The following is a 21,848-nucleotide window of genomic DNA, read 5'->3' as shown; positions in this document are numbered from 1 at the left end:
TTCTATCCTCAACCATTCTGTGGCTGGTTCTATGGTTCTGTGATAGCCTACCTCTTCTCCATGGGCACGTCTTCTTCCCAGAGAAAAAATGATGCATTTTTAGAATATGAATTCTAAGCCACTGCTCAGCACTCCTGATGTCTGTCATAGCCACTGGGAACAAACAGAGTTACAGCGGTGGATGTTTGGTAGGTTCAATTTGTGCTTTTGCTCTACAAGTTCCAAGTGCCAGTGGGAACGTTTTGCACTAAGCAGACATGACAAACACAAAACACATGCAGCCAAATAAGGCTCATCTGGAATTGTGGATTGCAGGAAGTTGGGGAAAAGTTATGATTTTTGCCAGCATCTTTCCATGAAACCACAGCCAAAAGCAGTAATCTGAAATGGACCCAGCACAATAGACTTCATTAAACAGGGCATGTGTAATGTGCCAGTTAACATGGAGCATAAGAATCATTGCTCGTTAAGTGCTGAAACTCCTACCATAGTGCAGAGGTGCGCAACTGACGACCTCCACGGTCCACTTAAATGAGCAGCTCATTCTGCATTTAATCACTGAACGTGCAATGGGAACTTGTACAGGTCAAAACACTTGGTGTCCCCATCCCAAGAATGGAAAACCTTGTTGCTTCAGAAGCAGAAGGCACAACTGGCACTGCTACCTTACCAAGGGGACTGGGACAGCCTGAGTAAAACCCACAGGGTGGCTAAGGGAAACTAAGCCTGCAGAAGAAGGTGGAAATGTGTTAAGGTGCTTTCTTATCCATTAATGTTCCTTTTTGATATCCACATCAGTAATCAGAAGTTGGTCTTAAATGGCAATAAATTAAACTAAGCAAAAATTTCCCAAAATTTGAGATCATTTTTTCCCACAACGCTGAAGTCCTTTGCAGGGGATTGTCCTGTATCTGTCTACTACAGCTGAGTTCTGCAGTGGTAACCTACCAGGATGTTGGTGCTCTCAGAACCAAAGAGAAGGTGCAAAACCTTCATTTGAAAGTGGATCTCAGTGGAGCTGAGCAGGAGGTGACCATTCATCTCAGAACAAATGTACTCCAGGTATCCCTGGGAAACTGAAGTTAGGAGGTAAAACAACTTCCCAGACAGGGGTACAGGCTGGTTTGATCCCTTGCTTGTGTGGGACTTCAGTGCTTAAATCAACTGACATAGGTTTTAGGCACAGTGATCCCAGCCAGCTAACATGAGAAGGAAGAAATAAAGAGCTGTACAAAATATCTCCGTCACCTCTGCTAATTGTTCTGACTTGGCATTACGGTGATCCTTATGTCAGCTCATCTCTGCTACACCATCTGCAACTGTCCCAGGAGCCTTTACTCCCTCCGAGCCTTTAGCTTGCACATAGTCTATGTTGAGATCCTGTTCTCCCTAAACCATGAGGCAGAAGACATAAGACATTAAGCAATGCATGCATATCTTAGCCAACATCATAATGTTATCCTAGCATGGCTACAGCCTCACTTCTCCCCTAATGAGGAGTGAGAGGACTGTACCTGCAGAATAATGTTAATTTAGTTTTAACTTCAGCGCAGTGAAGGGAGGAAAGTTGTGTCTCTTGGATGCAACTGGTGGGTCCAGAGCACTTTGCAATAGAGACACCTCGTGGCTACCAGGAAAATTGGCCTTATGGAAGTAAAAAACAGTATGAGTGGTTTAAATAAAGTAACTGCTGCTTAAAGAAAGAAATTGTGAGGTTCCATATTGTTTGATTCTTTCATCAACTTAAGTAATTACTTATAATTGTTTCTTTAACACAAAACAAATCAGGATGCACAGATCTCATTTGCTTCACAAAATAAGAGCCTGTTACGGAGATTTCATCCTCCTCATGAAACACCAGAGAATGGAAGCCATTGTTTCTTCCACATGTCTGCATTGAACTCACTATAAAGTAAATGTTTCTGAACAAGGTTTATACCGTTCCTCAGCCCACTAAGTGCTTCAGTGTGACCTGACAGCAGTGGTTTATCATCACTGCATCCCACAACAACACATCACAGAACATCACTACATAAAAGCAGCCAAAGATTTTTTTCTGTTAGAATATTGTTTTCTACAAGGTACATTTGGATAAATACGATAAAGGGAGAATAAGGATAAAGACTTTACATTTTATTCATGTGATAACATGAACGTCTCACTTGATGAAGACTGAGGTATAAGAAATGTCAGCATTATTGCCTTCTGTACATTCTGAACTGTTTGCAGCAACTTATTGCAGCTACCTTCTTGTCCCAGCCATACTTTTATTCCCCATCTCTCACCACCATAATTTTAGGGGCAACATCTCCTCCCTATCCTTTCCTGTGTCCCTATTAAAATTCAGTCTTTGCTTCCATGTAACAAATGCAAAACTTGATTCTACAGATGAACACCTCCGGCTTTTCTTTATGACTACGTTTTAATGTGTTCTCTTCTACAGAAGAACAATGCAGGGAGGACCCTATTCACCCCCGGATCATGAAGCTGTAGCACGCTCAGGGCATGCACGGTGAATTGAAACTTGATGGGCAAGATGCATTTGCTGAACCATTGACAATGAGATGTTCTAGACCAGATGGAGTCTCTCTCCTGCCCAGGCTCCCTCCCATTGCTTGTTCAGAAGCACAACATTTCCCTGGTTCTGTACAACAGTTCCAGGTAGGCACCTTCCCAGCCTTTGGCTTCCTCATGTGGAGGAATGGAGGGGCAGAAGCTGATCTCCCCTCTCTAGTGACCAATGACAGAACTGGAGGGAATGGGATCGAGCTACAACAGGGGAGGTTCAGGAACCTCCCCAAGGTCAAGTCTGGGATACAACCCCTGTTGTATCCCATTCATTTACGAGGCTGGTCTGTGAGGAAGCCCAGCAGGTTACTATTTACCAAGGGCCACATCCATGAGGTGACCGACGCCACGAGCCACACACTGCCAGGTGCCCCTATTCAATTTTAAAGCTCGTATTTCAGTGATACGTATCTTTTTGCTGAGGTAATGAGGCCAATAAAAGCAAAGTGGACGGAAAGAGAAGCTTCTAACCATTAGGGAAAGCAGGAGGCCTTCCTCCTGCAGCGCTTAGGGCCGCGCCATGGAGCCCTCGAAGGTCCTCGCCTCGAAGCCCCGTGCGCTTTGTGGCGCCGCCACAGCGGTTAGCACCGCGCTGTGCGCTTTGTGGCGCCGCGGTGGGGCGGAAGCGGAGCCGGGTGGGCGGTGGGCCCTTCCGGCGGGCTCGCTGGTTGCCTGCGCTTCGCTTTGCCCCGCCACCGCCTCCTCCTCCGCCTCCTCCTCCTCCCCCACCGCCGCTCGCTGCCGCTCGGCGCCTCCATCCTGGTACTTCGGAGTCTCCATCCTGGTTTCTCAAGTGCCCGGACCCAAAACAGGAAGTAAGGCGCGCGGGGGCCTGCGGGCTGCCAAAGGCCGGGAGCGGCCGGACCGAGGCGGGTGGCGGCGCCGGCGGCGGAGCGCGGGGCGGGGCGGGCCGAACCGAGGGCACCGGGAGGAGAGAGAGAGAGGCGGCCATGTCCGACCCCGCGCTTCTGCCGCGGCCGGGATGGCGTGGGCAGCGCCACAGCGGGCCGGACTGGCCTCAGCCGAAGCCGCTGCCTGCTGAGAGGACGGGAAAATGGCGGCGGCTGCGGGCCGGGCCCAAATGGCGGCGCTGGCGGCCGGGGGCAGAGGCTGTGAGGCAGGCTGTGAGGCGGGCCCTGAGGCTGGGGGAGCCGCTTCTTCCCGCGGCCGTTCTTCTCCGCCTCCCCGGGCGCTGCCGGGCGGCATTTGGGGGCGGGGTAGCGAAAGTAGGGAGAAGCTGGAAGAGTCCCCACGGTGATGGGGCCGGGGAGGGCGGTGCGGGTTTTGTGTTACAACTTCTTTCTCTCTGTGTCTGTAGTAATGGGCCACTTGCGGGAAAGTGATTAAAGCGCCCGGTTTCCCCTCTCTCGGGTATCCTAAGCTCGTGGCTTTTATCTGTTTCATTTCATTATTTCTTATCCAGCGAAGGTGTTGAAGTTGCTCGGGGCGTTGGGTTCTGAAATATATTACCCTGCCAGGATCAGGGTTTGCATCCAAGACCAGGACCAAGCTTCCTAGCATCACCATTAAATTCCGCTTCACCACGGTGCCCATTCAGGAGGAGCTGCTCCATTATTTCCTTCTTTCTCCCCCGCCCCCCTGTATTGGTTTTAAATGTACAGATGGAAACAAAATGTACAGAAGGTATATAAGTGAATGAGTAAAGGGAAAACTCACCAACGGTGGTGCCTTGACTGAAGCAGCTGAGGCAGTCCTCCCTGGTGAGCGATCTCCAAGAGATACTGCTCCAGTGGGAGTCAGCCCTTAAATGAGGTCTCAGAGGGGATGGAGTCAAGCTCCACCCCTTCCGGGAGCACAGCTACATCACTCTCACCTGTGCTCCCACAGCTGACCCCATACTTGCCTCAGCTGATTAATCAGAGGTTCAGGCTGTGATTACCAATCTCCCATACACTCCACCCCTTCACAGCGTGAACCAATGATTAGGTGAGTTTTCCCTTATCACAGAGACCCAACGCGACGCTGATACAATTTCCCGTCGCACCGAATGCTGATGTTATTCAAATGATGATTGGATGGGTATTCACGATCTTCCGTGGGCCAGTGCTTGATAGATGTTACTGGAGACAAGCCATCTCGAGGTGCAGGTCCATTTGCGTTTCATCAGTCCACACAAATTGTTCTCTGATGGTCCTAGAGGCTTAGAATCTTAGGGAGAGTAATACAGGTGTTTCAAGGGTACCAGGAGAGGAAGGTCTGCCCTCCAGGGCAAGATACAGGCCGTATTCTTGTCTTGGGTCAATACTTCTGCTCGCACCGGATTATGTCCCGGCCTCCGATACCATACCCTCTGGCCAGATATCTGTGGCTGTATAACTATATCTGGCACCAGAGGAGGAGTCCTGATCTGCCATAGGGACATGATGGGTGTCCCTTTAGCAATAAAGACCGGAGTATTGACCACGATGTCAGTAGGCCATGTACCTATCACCGAGGGGGTAACTGAACCTCCCACCTCCAATAGTCTCCCCCAAGGTGCAAGTAGGCCACACCACTTGGGTCCTACTTGCACCTTCCAGGGCCAATTTATCTTATGGATTCCTGGTTTTAGATTCTCAGGGGCAGGGAGCAGAAGATTATTGTCATTACCAACCTGCGGTTTTACCTCATTATCAGCACCTGTAATTTGAATCCTAAGAGGGGAGGCCCATATAGTGTGTAACATTTTCAGAGCACTGGGTCTGCCATCCCGAGGTCTTTCGTTCAAGTCCCGCAGGGTTTCGTATAATCTTTTTGTCCACCCCTGCAGGGACTGGGAGTCCGTCTTCAGGGCAGCCTTAAGAATACCATTGTAGCGTTCAATAAGGCCTGCCCCTGTTGGATTATATGGCAGATGGAATCGCCATTCAATGTTGTTCTCTTCTGCCCAGCGCTGTATCATCGCTCCAGTAAAGTGAGTCCCTTGGTCGCTCTCGATGACTTGAGGTGTCCCATATGCAGACATCAGTTTAGTGAGTGCCTTAATTGTATATGCTTGATTTGCCTTTGGTACGGGATAGGCTTGCAGCAGTCCACTTACAGTATCAACGCAGGTCAGGGCATATCTCGCCCCCTCAGACCGAGGGAGGGGCCCAATGTAATCAACCTGCCATCTCTGAAGAGGACTATATCCTCTAGCAATGTGGGATGTTGTTTCAGGCAACGGTCTTGGTCTCATCTTCGAGCAAGCGTCACAGTCCTGACATGCTTGGACGATATCAGATAGCTGTACAGGCAGCCCCCATGCTTTAGCAGCTGCCCACATTATCTTTTGTCCAGCATGCCGTAGCTTCTGATGTAACCATCGGGCAATATTTTCGGATTGTGAATTCCCAATCCATCGAACTCGGGCCAGTGTGTCCGCTTCATCGTTTCCTGGTGACTGCAGGGGTTGATGACCAGAGACATGGTAGACACATACCGTCCTGTGTTTGACTGTATTCCAAATGTCTACCCACATGTCTTTCCCCCAGATCGGTCGGGCGTGGATAGTCCATTCCTGGGTAGCCCACTGCGTAATCCACAGAGTAAGCCCCCGGTACACGGCCCAACTATCCGTACAGATGTTCAGGATGCCATCACCAGGTTCTTTAGTTATAACCATCCACACGGCTCGTAATTCTGCCCATTGGCTGCTCTGACCATCCCCCTCATCAAACCAGATTGTCTCAGTAGAGGGATGGTATGCTATAGCTCGCCACCTGCTCGGGTTGCCTCTGCTGGACCCATCCGTATACCAGGCATCTTCAGGAATAGGATATCTTCCTTCCTGAACAGGGCTCTTCTCTGGTGGAGCGACCATTGGTTCTTTCGGCGTATCACTGCGATATGTCACTGGGCCTAGGATCTTCTGTAATTCCTCCTTGAGTGGAGACGAAGACAGGCTGCTTCTTTGACTTAGATAGGCGACCCATCGTGCTACCGTCTGTGCTTGGGCCACCCCTGTCTTAGGAAGGTGAGTTAGATCTCTTACCCACCCCTGGATCGGTAATGTAGTTTTAACTATAACCTCTGCTGTTTGCGTTATTGGCTCTACCGCTTGTAACGCTGAATAGGCAGCCAATAACTGTTTTTCAATCATGCTGTATCTTTCTTCTGCTCCGTGCCAAACCTGAGACCAGAATCCAATGGGGGTTCGAACAGAACTCTGGCGTTGCCACAGGCCCCAGCCAAAACCATCCTGGGTAACATGAACGTCTAGTTCAGCTGGGAGGGTCGGATCAAATATACCCAATGCCTGGGCTTGTTTAACTGCCAGCTTTGCCTGTTGGAAAGCATCTTGTTCTACCTTCCCCCAGTTCCACGATTGACCCTTCTTGGTAAGCTTATACAATGGCCTCAGCAACTGAGCTAAGTGAGGTATAAAGGAGCGCCAATACCCCAATATACCTAAGAACTCTTGTAGCTGTTTCGATGTTGTAGGGACTGGGAACGCTTGGACTTTATCCACTACTGCACTGGGTAGTACTTTGGTTTTTCCGGACCAAATTACTCCCAGGAATTTTACAGATAGCCCCGGACCTTGCACCTTCTGTGGGTTTATAGCCCACCCTCTCTTCTGCAGATAAGCTATCAATAAATCTGCTGCTTGTCTCACCGCCTCTAATGAATCGGATGTTAACAGGAGGTCATCAATATAATGATATAAATTTACATTATGTGGCTTCTGCCACTTAGCCAGATCACGCGCCACCAAATTATGACAAAAAGTAGGTGAATGCACGTACCCTTGCGGCAGAACCTGAAAAGTCCACTGCCTGCCTTCCCATGTGAATGCAAACTGGTCTTGTGATTCTTCACTAATTGGAATACTGAAGAATGCATTCGCTAAGTCTAGGACACAGTGATACGTTTTAATTTCTCTACTTAGTGTGTCCATTAGGGAGGCAATATTGGGTACGGCTGCATGAACGGGCGGCGTGACCTTGTTTAATTCCCTGTAATCCACTGTCATCCTCCATGTTCCATCCGATTTTCGCACTGGCCATATTGGGGAGTTGTACGGGCTATGTGCAGGCCTTATAATACCCACTCTTTCTAATTCCTGCACTGTTTTTGTTATTTCATCCTGCCCACCTGGGAGTCTGTACTGTTTTACATTAGTAATCCGACGTGGCTTGGGCAGACAAATAGGCTCATGTTTTGCATGGCCTCTCAATATTGTCTGAATTGCCCGGATACTAATGCATCTCTGCCGCAACCGGAACTCTCCCACTGTTGTGTGGAGAGCCAGACCCCACAAGATATCAATTCCCAATATGTACTCCGGAATTGGAGCAATAGATACCTTGTACTCCCGTGGTGGGAGGCGCCCGACCCCCAATTTTACCCAAGTTTGGGTGACTGGAACGGTCTGTCCCCCAAAGCCTCCAATCATTACTTTGTTCCCTCTGAATTTTGTTGGGTCTCCATATATTATAGATGTTTCCGCCCCAGTATCAACGAGGGCCATAACCTTCTGCACATTTTCTCGGGACCAATATATTGTCAATTCCACATAGGGCCTCCGGTCCCGTCTAGAGGCCCTAGGGTGACTGACGTCCCTCATCACGCCATAAACTGGGCCAGATTCAAGTCTTTTACCTCTGATGCCTCTGGTACTGTGACCCGAGGCACCTGAGGTGGCCTCTTTTTCCTATTTGGCACGATAAAGTCTTCTAGATTCCAAACTGTTGTTGGTCGTCGTTCTATAAGCCTTATCCCCGGTCTTTTGGGGCGGTTTTGAAATTTTTGTTCATCCTTCAGCTGTTTCCACAACTGAAGCAGAACGTGATTGGGCTGCCCATCAATTTTGGCAAATTGAACACCTGCTCGGAGTAGATCATTAAACATTTGTTTTCGGGACACCCTAATGGGTCCCGCCCGAGGGGTTCGTGGAGCCGATCTCCTGGCTCGGGCTATTGGAAAAACTTCAGAATCTTCAATTACTCTAATATTGCGCTTGGTTCTCAGGCGCTCCGTTTCCCCCAGGTCCGCTACCAATTGGGCAGCATGCTGGACTGCTGCCTCTGCGGCCACTAAAGGATTCAATATAGAAACCAATGTTCCATACATATGTGAGGGAGCCTGTTGTAAGATTAGGTCCCTCATTCCCGCGGAAAACTTCACCATGTCCGGACTAACAGATACATCTTCATAGACAGCCTCTCGCATGCCTAGTTCCCGGATATAATTTTGTAGGTCTTCCATAGAAGACCACATTCCTGTATGTATTGGCATGTCTGTTTTATTTGACCATACCATACGGCAGGCAGCCATTATCCAATCTACGATTGAATGATTCTCTTCAGGGAACTGGGACCCTGAGTACAATCTCTGCCTCAGGGCAGGATGGACTGTTATTGTTGCTAGCTTAGATACCTCGGAGCCGTTAACTATTACACTTTCTGCTCCCGAGTCCCATAATCGTAGCAGCCAGGCTGGGACACTTTCCCTCGGTCTTTGCCTGAAGCGCTGTACTAGATCCATAAGTTCGGTGGGTGTGTATGGACGTGCTGTTACGTGTAAATAGGAGTCAGCAGGGGTCCATTGATCAGGAGGCACCCCTGCTGGTCGCTCCTGGACTTTTTTTGTTTTTTGAGTTACCATAGGACGGACTTCTAATAAGTCCGTCTTAAGTGGCTCTTCTAGGTCAGATTTAGTGACCTTAGTTTGATCCGATGTTTCAGGATCCTTACTATCATCCATTGTAATATATCTAATTTGGGGGGTGTTTGAAAAAAATGATGAATTTTTCCCCGTTAATAGATTAATTTCGCCCTCCAATTTTTCAATGCGGGCTTTTAATAATTGATTTTCATGTTCAATCTTATCTGATTTAACCTCTGCCTGATTTAAAGCATTCAATAAAGGCCAAGCAGCCATGGATGCAGCCATTTGCCTTTCTTTGGTTGTCAAAATATCTTTTTGCAACCCCTGAAAGTATTCAGTTAGATGGTAAGGGGACATATTGCCCGTTACCCGTAAGGGCCCCCATTGTTCGATAATCGTCGCTAATTGAAAATATGGGGACGCCTCAAACCCTGGTATTTGTCCAGGGAGGATTTTCCCTAAGGGGGTGATCTTCTCCCCCTTGAACCAGCTAAACACATTCCATAGGAAAGACATTTTTTTTTTTTCCGATATTTGCAGGCTCCTGCCTGGCTCGCCAAATGTATTGGTTTTAAATGTACAGATGGAAACAAAATGTACAGAAGGTATATAAGTGAATGAGTAAAGGGAAAACTCACCAACGGTGGTGCCTTGACTGAAGCAGCTGAGGCAGTCCTCCCTGGTGAGCGATCTCCAAGAGATACTGCTCCAGTGGGAGTCAGCCCTTAAATGAGGTCTCAGAGGGGATGGAGTCAAGCTCCACCCCTTCCGGGAGCACAGCTACATCACTCTCACCTGTGCTCCCACAGCTGACCCCATACTTGCCTCAGCTGATTAATCAGAGGTTCAGGCTGTGATTACCAATCTCCCATACACCCCCCATCTTTCCTTTTGAGATCTCTTTATTCTTGAGTGTGTATTCAGGCACAGTGAAGTGTGTTACGCTTCAGATCTTTGGCTCACACTATTTGTGTGCCTTTATTCACCATTGCTTAGACCCACCTGGCTGTTATAAGTAATACACCAAAGTAATCTAGAAAATCCTTTTTGTTTGCCAGCACTGCCTTGGCTGTAGATGCAATTAATTCCTTGACAGCGTGTTTAAAGTCCTGCTGCAAAAATAGAAGGTGTCTTAGCAAGAAGGTGGACAGTTCTACTTCAGAATGGCAACAACTTCATGCTTGCTTTCTGGACGTTTAATAGAACTATCTGTGTAGCATTGTGTGACTTACCCAGAAGAATAAAGAGTGAGTTAAATGCCTTAAATAGAGGAGTTAAATACGATGATCTTTACGGATCCCTCCCAACTTTGGATATTCTGTGGGGATAGCTTTAAGCTGAAGGAGGGGAAGTGTAAGTTAGATGTTAGATTCTTTATTTAGGGGGTGGTGAAGCTGTTTGCCCCGTCACAGGAGGTGTTGGTCCCTGGGCTGCCTGGTCTGATGAGGGGCAACCAGCCTGTGGCAGGGAGTTGAAACTAGGTGGGCATTAAGGTCCCTTTCTTCTCTGATTCTGTGAAACATTTTCCATGTGTCTGTAGTGTTTCTTGCCATTTCTAGCACCGCACTATTTGTGAGAGCTTGTGCTGTGTTTCTTCATCTAACAGAAGGCAGCAGAGCTGTGTTTTTATCTCATGCCTTCTTTAATTAGCATCCAAAATTTGATTGTTATCCTAAATTTCCGCCTCTCTATAATGGTGAAAAAGTTGATCGTTTAACGCTTCAAATGAAACTGGATTTATACGAAAGAAAATATACACCTCAGTCTTACCAAGATTCTTATCCATACCCATACTTGGGTCTGAGGGCTGTTCCCTGTAATTGGGAAGGGGAGACACTTGTTTTGTTGTGTTTTCCCTTTTGGAGCAGTGCTGACTTCACTTTGTGTGTTTTTGACATGTAAGCATGCTCAGTTGCTTCTTATCAAAATATCAATGGATAGGCTAGCACTCATGGAGCCAGACATAAATCAGTTTGCATCAATGTAAATGAGAACAGTTTGTCCCATTGACTACAGTATATTCCCATTTTTTGTGATGACTTGCTTCCTTAAATACCACAAATGAGTAGAACTTAATTGCTCTTGCAGGACTGCAATCTTATGTTGATATGGTTTAATAAATCTTGGTGTATATTTAACTCCGGTCTCTGGGTCCTTGTGTTTGATATCTGTCCAGTTTGCTCCCCTTCTTAGCTTCTTGATGCAGCTGTTGAAGTCATTTCCTCTGTGACTTTGATTTCGATTGGAGTGGAATCCATGCAGCGTGGGAAGAAAGTTTTGTGGGTTTTATTTCATTTTTTTCCATCAAATAATAGCGTAAGAGAATCGGCTCAGGTCATATAGCAGCATCTCCTGATTGTGCATCAGAAGCGTTGATATTACAAAAACCGTGCTATGGAATACAGAAAACATTTAGGTTCTAGTAAATAGATGTGTGGTGTTCTGGAATGACACCGTATCCACTGCGTCACTCTTGAGTGAATGCACTGAAATCCTAGAGCATCCTATGTGGGTGTTCCCACTGATAATTCAGTAGCTGGAAGCCTCCTTTAGTGTGCTTTAATACTTGCTTCAATATTAATCAATAACAAGGCATCGTAACGGAACCTTTTCTGCAAGGGAAAAATGCTATTTCTTGCAAGCACTTAATTTTCCTAACCCGCAGAGCAATTGAGCCCATCTGCCTGATGAAGATGACTTGGAATTACAGGAATTTTATATTAAAATATTTTTTTTTTCTTTTTTGTGACTCGGTATAAAATAAAACTTTGTTATTTTCTGCCTAAATTTGCTGTATGTTTTTTAATACAGATAAGAACTGCTGTATTATGTAGTGGAAAATCAATGTTGGTGTTCTATATTAAAGGATTCTTGTGGGCAAAATGTTCTTGTATCTCTTTAGTTGTGCATTGAAACCTATTTGAAGTAGTCAGGAGCTGTGGATTGTTAGCTTTAGTAAACACACCCAACAATCTATCAAAGCACTGTAAGGTGCTTATCAAATTTGCATTTGTTTCTCAACTGTCAGCTTAGAAATAGAAAAAATCTTCAGTCTTCATTTCATTATATCCATCCAGACTGTTCATGCACATGTGTTCAATGCTGTTCCCTTTCCCCACAAGCTAACGCCCTCCTTCGGAATACAAAATTAATGATAGATTTATATCTCTAAAGAAAGCATTGGAATCCAGGATGAAGAAGTGTCCTGGGTCACTCATTTACAGTGAACGAGCTCCTTTCACATGGAAAGCAGTGCATTTTCAAAGGCAGACGTTCACATATTTTCAGTGATGCTATGAAAATAATGTTTTGGAAATAAAGGGACTGCTTGTTACATTCTCACTTATTAAAAACTATTGGCCGTCATTAACTTTGTTGCTGACTTTTTCATTAGTGGATGTGTGGCTGATATGCAGGTGTACATACTAAATGGAACTTGCATGGCCCATCCCAGGTCTCTGTGGTAGTGGTGCAATATTGTCTCGCAGGGCTTTGGCTGTCAACCTGCAAGAAATGGAGGACCTGGGGTGAGTGGAGTGTCCAAGCAGCCATGTCAGGGCATTCTCACCAGGAGAAATGCGCTTTCTCCGCTGCACACCCCATAAGCTTCAGGTGGTCCCCTCCTATATCATATCTGATGGATCTCCAGCATACAGGCTAGTTCTGTTGCTACTCAGCTGGAAACCAGTGATTGTTACGAAGTCTGGAGATTTGCAGGCTGTTTTCTATTCACATGTCTTCTAGGTTAGTGCTGGTGTCCTGGTGTAAATGTACCTTGAGAGAGCAAGTTTCTTTGTTTCCATTAGTTTACCTTGTATCTATGCGTTTTAATTAATAAAAAGATATAATGTTTAAAAGACCCGCTTGGCTTTGACTTCATGTTCTACACAGTGAAGTGTTTTTTGTTTTGTTTTTTTTTTGTGAGGTTCCAGCTGATCCATTAAAACTGATTTGAATTTTTCCACTCAAGTGTAGAATTTGGCCCTTCCTCACTTTTCACCAAGTCCCAGTTAGGTTTATTAGTCAGGGAACTTGAGATATGCTTAACATCGAGTGTCAAACGGAACATGATTCTATTTCTCGGTGAGAAACCAGCTGTTGGGATGAATCAAGCTTGGGAGAATGGCAGAAGGTTACAAAGGCCCTGCTCAGGCCAGGGGTTACACCAAGGGATGTTTCTTTCCTAGAAAATCTCAACTTCTGGGACAATACTATGCGAATCTTTCCATGCTTTTTAAGGAGTACTTAGGATCTCGATGCTGTTGTTAGATGTGCCCCAGCAGTTGTCTGTCTGGATTCCTGTTCCAGCTCTGTAGCAGCTGCTGGTCGTGGTGAACCTTCCTCCCCAGCTGCAGTGAAAAGTCTCAGGTTTGGATGAACAACATTCTCCACAGTAAAATTATCCAGGAAGTAAATATGAGTTCTTCACCTTTTAGAGTTAAGGTTTCCCCTTTGGGTTCTTAACGGTCAGCATTTAGCCATGCAGCAAACATCACAGCTAGTAAAGACCTGCACTGGTTTTGTCTTTCCAGGCAAATACTGCTCTCAGGTATCTTCAATACCAAAGTGCTTGTTTGCTGATGACAAGTTGTTTTTTATTAACTGGTTATGTTTGAGAAGACACTTGTTTTGGGGTGTTTTTGTTTGTTTGTTTGTTTCAGTTAGTAGCAGTATTTGTTTACACAGATTTGTTCAGGCCTTGTGTTTCTGTATAGTGTTTCTGTGATGGCAGTGACATTAGCAGGAGCACTTTGTAACACTGCAGTTCACTTCAGTCCGTATTGCTTTCTGCTGGCACTACTTCTGTAATCTTTTATGCTGGTGACCACCTTCATGCAGCTTTTCTGGTGCTTAGGTTTGTTCTTTGATGGAGAAGAAGCACTAGCAGTTACTTGTATGCATGGAAGGGAGTAAAACTTCCCGACTTAGCTCTACGTAAATCGCTCAGCTATGAGCAGTGTGAGTACAAAAGTATTTCTCAGCGTTGACTGACTTTTATATAACAGTAAAATTAAGAAATGAGAAATGTAACAAATACCAAAGGGGCAAATATTACAAGATGCTGAAAAAGCAACAGCTTAGTTTTCTATTCCAAAATAAAAAGAACAATAAAGTAGGTCTGAAATGCTCCTGAGTATGAATGTTGGGTGTTATTTTATCTAGAATAGTAGCTTTGATACTACCAGATCTTACTCCATGCAATGTATAAGTATGCAGAAGTGGCAGATAAATCTCTTTTAACTCTGGAATTATTGTAGAAGAACAGATGGAGATTTGTCGTTCTCTGATGAGTTTTGATGGGCTGTTTGAGAAAAAGAAGGCAGCGTTATGGGCAAGGTGGCAGTCTGAAGGAAACTAACGTGTGCATTGTTCTTTCAGGTTTGAGTATGAGCACAGTTGAAGAAGAGTCTGACACAGTGACAGTAGAAACAGTGAACTCCGTGACTCTGACTCAGGACACTGAAGGAAACCTCATACTTCACTGCCCTCAAAACGGTATAGAATTCTATTGCACAATATTATTTCTTCCTCTTTTCATTGATCTTTCTATGATTCTTGCCTGCCTCCAAATTAGACAGGCTATTGGGATTCTGTTTGTTGTGCTGAGATTAATTCTGTTTCAGTTTAAAGAAGGATGAAGTGTCATATGAAGCATAAGCCCCAAAATTTGGTAGGTACGTGCCTGACAAGGCTATAGCTGTTCTCATTTATTTCAATGGAATTGTGTACTTAGAGCTGAGCACACACACAAATTTCTGTAGGCTTAAGGGTTTTGTTATCAGCAGAGAATTGATTCAGGAAGGATAATGGTGGAATTTATGAAGAAATCTTCATAGATGTACTACAAGATGTACTACATGTACTTCATGTATGCGAACTGTTACTGCTCATAGCTGATTTTAAGATCCTGGGCAGTAATAAACATTTCAACCAACCTCTCACATTTGCTGCTGCTTTTGATTTGGTCGTTATCCAGTTTTTCTCAAGAATTCTACTTTGCAAACAGAAAGGGACCTGTGTGTGTTTTTGTTGTTAGAAACTGATGAAGTAAACTCTGAAGACAGCACTGAACCTCCACACAAAAGGCTTTGCTTGTCAGAGGATGACCAGAGCCTTGATGATTCAGCTCCCTGCATTTCTGTTGTTGCAGTTCCGAGTAAGTTGTTATAAGTTGAAAGAGTTGTTTTTGTTGGTAAGAGTTAAAAGTTAACTCTTTGGATTATAAGCAGAATGTTTTGTGTTGAGTTTACATGTTCTATTAATACATGTTTGTTTGTTTGTTTTTTTACCTCTTAAGAGTCTTGGATGTTTTGCAGCAACTTGTATCTACAGTACAACGGGGAATGGTTATAAACTGAGACAAGGGAGGTTTAGGTTAGATGTTAGGAGGAAGTTTTTCACGCAGAGGGTGTTGACGCACTGGAACAGGTTGCCCAAGGAGGTTATGGAAACCCCATCCCTGGAGGCATTGAAGGCCAGGCTGGATTTGGTTCTGGGCAGCCTGCCCAAAGCAAACATGCTGTGTTTACTTGTTTCAGATTTGTTTTCTGATTGTAGTCACATGAAAAACTGAAGGTTTCTGTACCCATCCTTAAGTTTTATGAACAAAAAGAGTTGATAATCATCAAGATGATTTTACTCAATCAACAGTTAAATACCAGATAAGGCCTCTTTAAAATTCTCAGAGCTAAGGTGGCAATTGGTAAAACCCATAAAGTGTACATAAAAATGTTACCGAAGTGAGGTATATTACTAACTTACCTATTCTGAAGTTTCAGAGAATGATCAGAGCTTTGAGGTGACCATGACTGCTACTGCTGAGGTAGCTGAAGATGAGATTAACGAAGGAACTGTTACTCAGATTCAGGTACAGTAAAACTGACCTTTTTCATGTATATTGTTTTGTAAATTGAAATGGAAACAAGGAGCAGAAAAGTCTTATTAGATGAATGAGGTTACTTTTAGTATGAAGCTGATGCATTTGAGGACAGGCTGTATTTACAAACATGTAAAAGTGCAGTTGGATAATTTTATGTATATAAAAGGTTATTCAAATCTAACTAAAGAGCAGTACAGTAAACAGTAATAGGTGTAAACCTCTAGTGCTAATTATTTGCTCCATGGTAATCAGCATAGATGTAAGACAAGATTATTTGTATTTCTGCTGGTTCTGGGGTTTTTTTAGTTATAAATTCAACTTTATAACAAAGTTTAAGCAGGCTTGTCACCAGTTCCAGTGGCCACGCTCTGTTTTTGTTGTGGGCGTATCATATTTAAAAGGTCTATACTGGAGAACTTGGTTATAGTCCTCATTCCTCCAAAGCCCATGAAACAGTGTGAGGTCTGCTGTCTACTTAATTCCCACAGCATCTGTCCATTAAAATGCTAAATCTTACTTTAAGTCTTAGGAGAAAGGTGAATTTACTTTTAATGCCACATCTAAAAGTGGTACTTCCTGAGCATTCAGCAAAGTAACTACGTGTGGTACTTTCCTTTTCCTTCAAGTTATGCCTCCATGTTAGATGGAAAGTGATTGAACGAACTGAAGATTTCAAACGATTTCATTCTTGTCTTTTCAAGATTCTTCAGAATGAACAGTTGGATGAAATCTCTCCAATGGGCAATGAAGAAGTGTCAGCTGTTAGTCAAGCCTGGTTCACAACCAAAGAGGATAAGGATTCCCTGACAAATAAAGGTAGGATACTTACGTTCTCTGTAGGAATGTAAGCTGTTCAAAATGCCCTTGAGAACGTTGTGCAGGTTGCATAAAGTAATCTCTGGTGTGGCTTTTTTAGTGTAGATACTTGAAAAGACCAATTCTAAATCTGCAGAGAAATCTAATGCATTAAGTCTTCGCCATCTCTCTTACACTTCGTATGCAAGAAGAAAGATGGAACTCCAGATACACTTGGAAGGGAAGAGGGGCTGAACTTGAAGTGGTCAGACTGTTTCTAGTGGCCACGTAGAGAACTGCCATAGGTAATGTGTCTTAGCACACATGAGGCACATGGTTGTATGTTGTCTCCATTTGCTTGGTTGGGAGATGGGAAGCACCTGTCACAGGCTAGGTACTTGTGAAAAAATGAAGTTCTGAACTTGTGCTCAGATTAATACTTAAATAACCACTGCTACTCCTAAAACTACCAGCTAACAATTCTTCCCTTTCCAAATGCACGGTCCATGTAGCGGTTCAGAAGTTGCTGAGCTTCAGAAGTTTGTTGTTGATATTTTTTTGTCCCTCCATCCTCCCAGGCATGCCTAAGCAACTTATGTCATGTCAAATGAACACATCTCTCCATATTCCTCAGTCTTTCCACTATTTGTCTCATCCTGACCTTACTGCTTCACAGAAGAAAAGCTCTTCCATCAGTCCAAAGCAAAATCCTTTACTGTTAGAAAACTCGAGGGGAAGACAATGGTTTTCTCTCACAGAAGCAAATGGTGCCTTACACAATGATTTCTACTCCAGAGTGCTGCTGAGTCTGTGAAAAAAAATATGGACGAAGCATGAAGAGTTCAGGTGTTGGATATGGAAAATTAAGAGGAAGGGAGCCAAGCAGTTCTGTCCATGTCAGTTAGGCTCACTGTCATGTTACTACAAATACTGTTACAAGCACATTACTACATTTCTGTGCTCTGGGATGAGAGAGAGCACAGAGATTACCATCTTTTTGATAGCTAATGGTGAAGGACTTATGTTGAGCTTAGCACATTATCAGCTCTGACTGAAGGAGTCAGTACTGGTGATCTGGCAGAAAAATGGCTGCATGTGGCTTGATGACCTTATATTTGATGAGTGTCCTGCAAAATGTGTCTGAAACTTACTGCATTTGGTCCCTTATTTTTTTTTTTTTTGTAGCTTTCTCACAGGCATATTAACTGACATCACAAGTAGTATTTTACAGCTGTGAATGAATGAGGGCACTAAATGTTGTGCTTTTAATTAGGAGAAATAGCATGGGGAACACCTTTCCAATGAAATATATGAAACAATGAAATCCAATGAAACTATACTAGTTGAGCCTCTTATGAGGTCTCCGTGAGATCAGCTGTGGAGGAATCCCACTGCTTATCTCCTCTTACAGGAGCTGGAAGTTTGACGTGTTGCTTGAGCTTATCATTTTATAACAATCACCACCTGTTCAGAATGCCCACGTGTCTTGGAGAAAAGAAAGCTTGATAAGCTTGGCTCTAAATATGCAAACATGAAGTATAAAAATAGACTTCCTTTCCTAAAATAGTAGGTTGTGAAGGGTCATTCCAGATAAAGAAGTAGCTGTGTCCATTCAGAGGTCAGTTCCGGTGCTTTGATAATGGCATGAATAATCACAGCTAGAGTAGTAAGTTCTGCCTCTGTAGCTTTGGAAGAAGACTTTGAAATTGTCATGCACAGGGAAGAGTTTTCTCTCTTCAGTTTGAACAGAATTAGTGATAATGCCTGTACTTTGAATTCAAGTAAATAGCCTTTTGGTGTGTACTGCTTCTCGGCTCCAGTAATTAGTAAGCTGAGAAGGAAGTACCCTGACTTCTCTGAGCAAAGATAGGCAGGTAGCCAGCACTCACCAGGATGTAAACTGGGTCACGAGCATAATCTTAATTACAAACGATCACTGATATTAAGTATGTTATGAGGGGAAAAAGAAGAAGCTATGCATAAATTCAAGGAAGGAATGTCTCAGTGTTTCAATGAAACTGGTGCTTGGAATTTTTTCTTAGAATAATCTGAATTATTTTTACTTTTAGAGCTTAGCTGCCATTGAGGTAACTAAGGACATAGACAGAGGAAACGTAACATTATTCCCAATGCAAAAATAGAGGATGCCTCTCTGGAAAGCACCCTGGTAGATAGCACTACTCATGAGCTGGGAAGCAATAAGGCATGTAAGAGAAGCCCATGTTGCTGTCAATTTCCAAAGTTATATCTTGAGTTACATTTTAAGTTCCAGCTTTTGGAATCATCTGAGTGCATAGTGATTTCTGTCAGCTTCAAGACAGAAGTTTTCTAAGTTTCAGGTTTTCAGGTTCCTACTCTTTTTTTTCCCCTCAAGTTGGGTATTAGGAAAAATTTCTTCTCAGAAAGAATGGTGATACACTGGCACAGACTGCCCAGGGACGTGTTGGAGTAACCATCCCTGGAGGTATTCAAGAAGTGAGGTGATGTGGCACTGAGGAATATTGTTAGTGGGCATGATGGGGATGGATTGATGGTTGGACTACATGATCTTAATGGTCTTTTCCAACCTTTATGATTCTGTGATAGTTTTGTCTGAAGAGAGACCCTGAAAACATGAGCTAACAGCACTTAAATCAGTGGGTTTTTTTCAAAGAATAATGGTTTGGATGAGGCATCTGACTTACTTGATTTAAATATTTGTTGACAAGTCACTAAGTATCACTTCCCAGTTCTGAAATAGCATCTGTTCAAAACCAATTCTAGTTAAAATACCTAAAATTACTACTCTTTTTTTCTCTGTTAATGCATTGCAGTAATGAGGGATGTGTTTTCTGATATATTGCTTTACTGACTTTCACTTCAGTTTCATTTCTGTTTTAAGGCCATAAGTGGAAGCAAGGGATGTGGTCAAAGGAAGAAATTGACATTTTGATGAGTAATATTGAACGTTACTTAAAGGTATGTGTTAGAGTACATTATCTGCCTGTTGATATAGCTATACTGCTAATAGAGCACCACTAGAGCTCCCTTAGCACTTTCCAAAATGTGCTATACGTGATTCTCATCAGTACGTAGTAGAAATTGTCAGTATTCATTTGAAATACATAAGATAATTGTACGCAAGATTTAAGACTACAGAACAAACGCTGCAAAGATAATTTTCCTTCCTAAGTGCTGAGCTGAACTTTCAGAATCTCGATACCATATCTTACCTGTTTTTACCAGGTTGCAGGATGTCTGTCTGCTTTCTTACCCTTAATATACCAGTATCATAGTTCAGCATAGGAATGCAGTTAACGTGCCAACAATGATAACTGCCAGTAAGTCAAGTTTGTGGTAGGCTTACAGCTGAGAATATTTGAGCTTACTTAGTGCTTGCAGCTTCAAATACATAGACTGGATATAAGAGGTTCGCTATCCTTCATTTGTGGATCGGAATAGCTCTGAATTCAGTCTTCATTGGCATAGAAATGGTATTGGTTCTAGCAACTTGTGCCTACCCACATCTGTATTAAAATTTCTGCTATTAAATTGTTCACAGTGAGTAATTCTTTCCTAAATCTAGATGTATGTTTTTAAGCCATTTAGATAATTGATTTACTGCTGATTTGTCTGATTCCTCTTTTTCCATTTATCTTGCTTCTTGTTTTTTGAAGATACAATACTTTTAATAAATAAACTATTATGTTTTTTTGGTTGAAGCTAAAATGAAACAAAAACTTTCCATTTATACTTAGTTCCATTGGCTTTTTTGTATTAAAATCTGCTTGCAATTTCCATTAGAAGTAGCTTAAGTGGGGAAAAAAATGCTTTTAGATCAAGAATATCTAAAGTTAAGTAATAAATTGATAGGGAACTGTTTGACAACTTTTCCTTGTATGACACCAACCTAATTCTACTATGATGTTCAACTTTTGATAATAAAATATGTTGGACAGTTTTTATGTGGATGAAGGTTAGAGCTGCCGTTTCTGCCCATGCTTCAATGCTAAAAACCAAATGTTCAAGACTTTTATTTCAAGTAGCTGTTTTATAAACACTCAGTTAAAATCCTGGGCTTTCTTATTTGGAATACATAGAAAACCGCATAATGGTATGCAAAGCTTCAGTTCTTAAATGTTCTGCATGAGCTTTAGGAGTCTTCATCTAAGCTTTTTTTTAAATACTTTCCTCTAGGCCCGTGGAATAAAAGATGCCACTGAAATTATATTTGAAATGTCAAAAGATGAGAGAAAAGATTTCTACAGGACAATAGCTTGGGGTCTGAATCGGCCTCTCTTTGCTGTTTATAGAAGAGTTCTTCGCATGTATGATGACAGAAACCATGTTGGAAAGTATGAAAACCTCTAATGCTGCATGGTTTTATTGGTATGAGTAGAGTCGTTTGTTTAATGTGTGACGTGTTACGCATGAGACAGAAGATACTAGCCAAACAGACCCAGCTCTTCCTGATCATAAGTGACCTCTGCTGAATTCTGCTTGAACAACCGTGATAATAGTTAAGTTGATGGTATCCACAACTTAAAAGGCAGACTGCAGAGGGGATTCTGATGCAATTAGAAGACTTTGACACAAGCATGGATCTGCTGAGGTATAGTTTCTTCCTAGAACTGTGACCGTGAGCTAATTGCTCTTAATCCATCTGCCCTTAGTTTCCCTCTCTGTAAAGCAGTGGGTATGGTGCAATCTGGAATTGCTGCTGAGGATGTGTGGTTTTATTTTTTAAAGATGGTTGGAAAGTAAAATATTATCCCAATGGTGATTTTTTTTTTTTTTTAAATTGGTTTCTGCCTAATGCTGGTTGTAAACTGAGACAGAAAGTAGACAGAGAGTAGCTGTTTGTTTCAGAGACTAAGAGATGACGTTCTAATTGTGTTTCTTAAAGTGACTTCACTGTGAATGGAGATTTTCAGTGGCAAATGAAACAAATTTTAGACCAGATTGCCTTAGAAATGCACTGACATGGTAAATGGCAGTTGTCCTTTGTGTTCTCTCCAGGCATTCTGTCATTGTT

At 43.3% G+C, this 21,848-nt stretch overlaps 1 protein-coding gene across 1 annotated transcript in view; it reads left to right on the top strand.

Moving 5' to 3' along the window:
- The first annotated feature begins 3,051 nt into the window (after positions 1 to 3,051).
- Positions 3,052 to 21,848, top strand: part of DMTF1 (cyclin D binding myb like transcription factor 1) — a 33,562-nt gene continuing 14,765 nt past the window's right edge. Inside the window, exons 1-7 of the mRNA XM_072347536.1 lie at positions 3,052 to 3,383; positions 14,539 to 14,655; positions 15,197 to 15,316; positions 15,933 to 16,027; positions 16,741 to 16,855; positions 19,716 to 19,792; positions 21,011 to 21,168. Of these exons, the coding sequence (XP_072203637.1) occupies positions 3,089 to 3,383; positions 14,539 to 14,655; positions 15,197 to 15,316; positions 15,933 to 16,027; positions 16,741 to 16,855; positions 19,716 to 19,792; positions 21,011 to 21,168 (977 nt within the window). The 5' untranslated portion in view covers positions 3,052 to 3,088. The remainder of the gene's footprint in view (positions 3,384 to 14,538; positions 14,656 to 15,196; positions 15,317 to 15,932; positions 16,028 to 16,740; positions 16,856 to 19,715; positions 19,793 to 21,010; positions 21,169 to 21,848) is intronic.

Source organism: Excalfactoria chinensis, chromosome 1 (genome assembly GCF_039878825.1).
Source record: "Excalfactoria chinensis isolate bCotChi1 chromosome 1, bCotChi1.hap2, whole genome shotgun sequence".
Lineage (NCBI taxonomy): Eukaryota > Metazoa > Chordata > Aves > Galliformes > Phasianidae > Excalfactoria > Excalfactoria chinensis.
The sequence above is the reverse complement of the archived record's forward strand: the minus strand, read 5'-3'. Positions and strand labels throughout refer to the sequence as shown.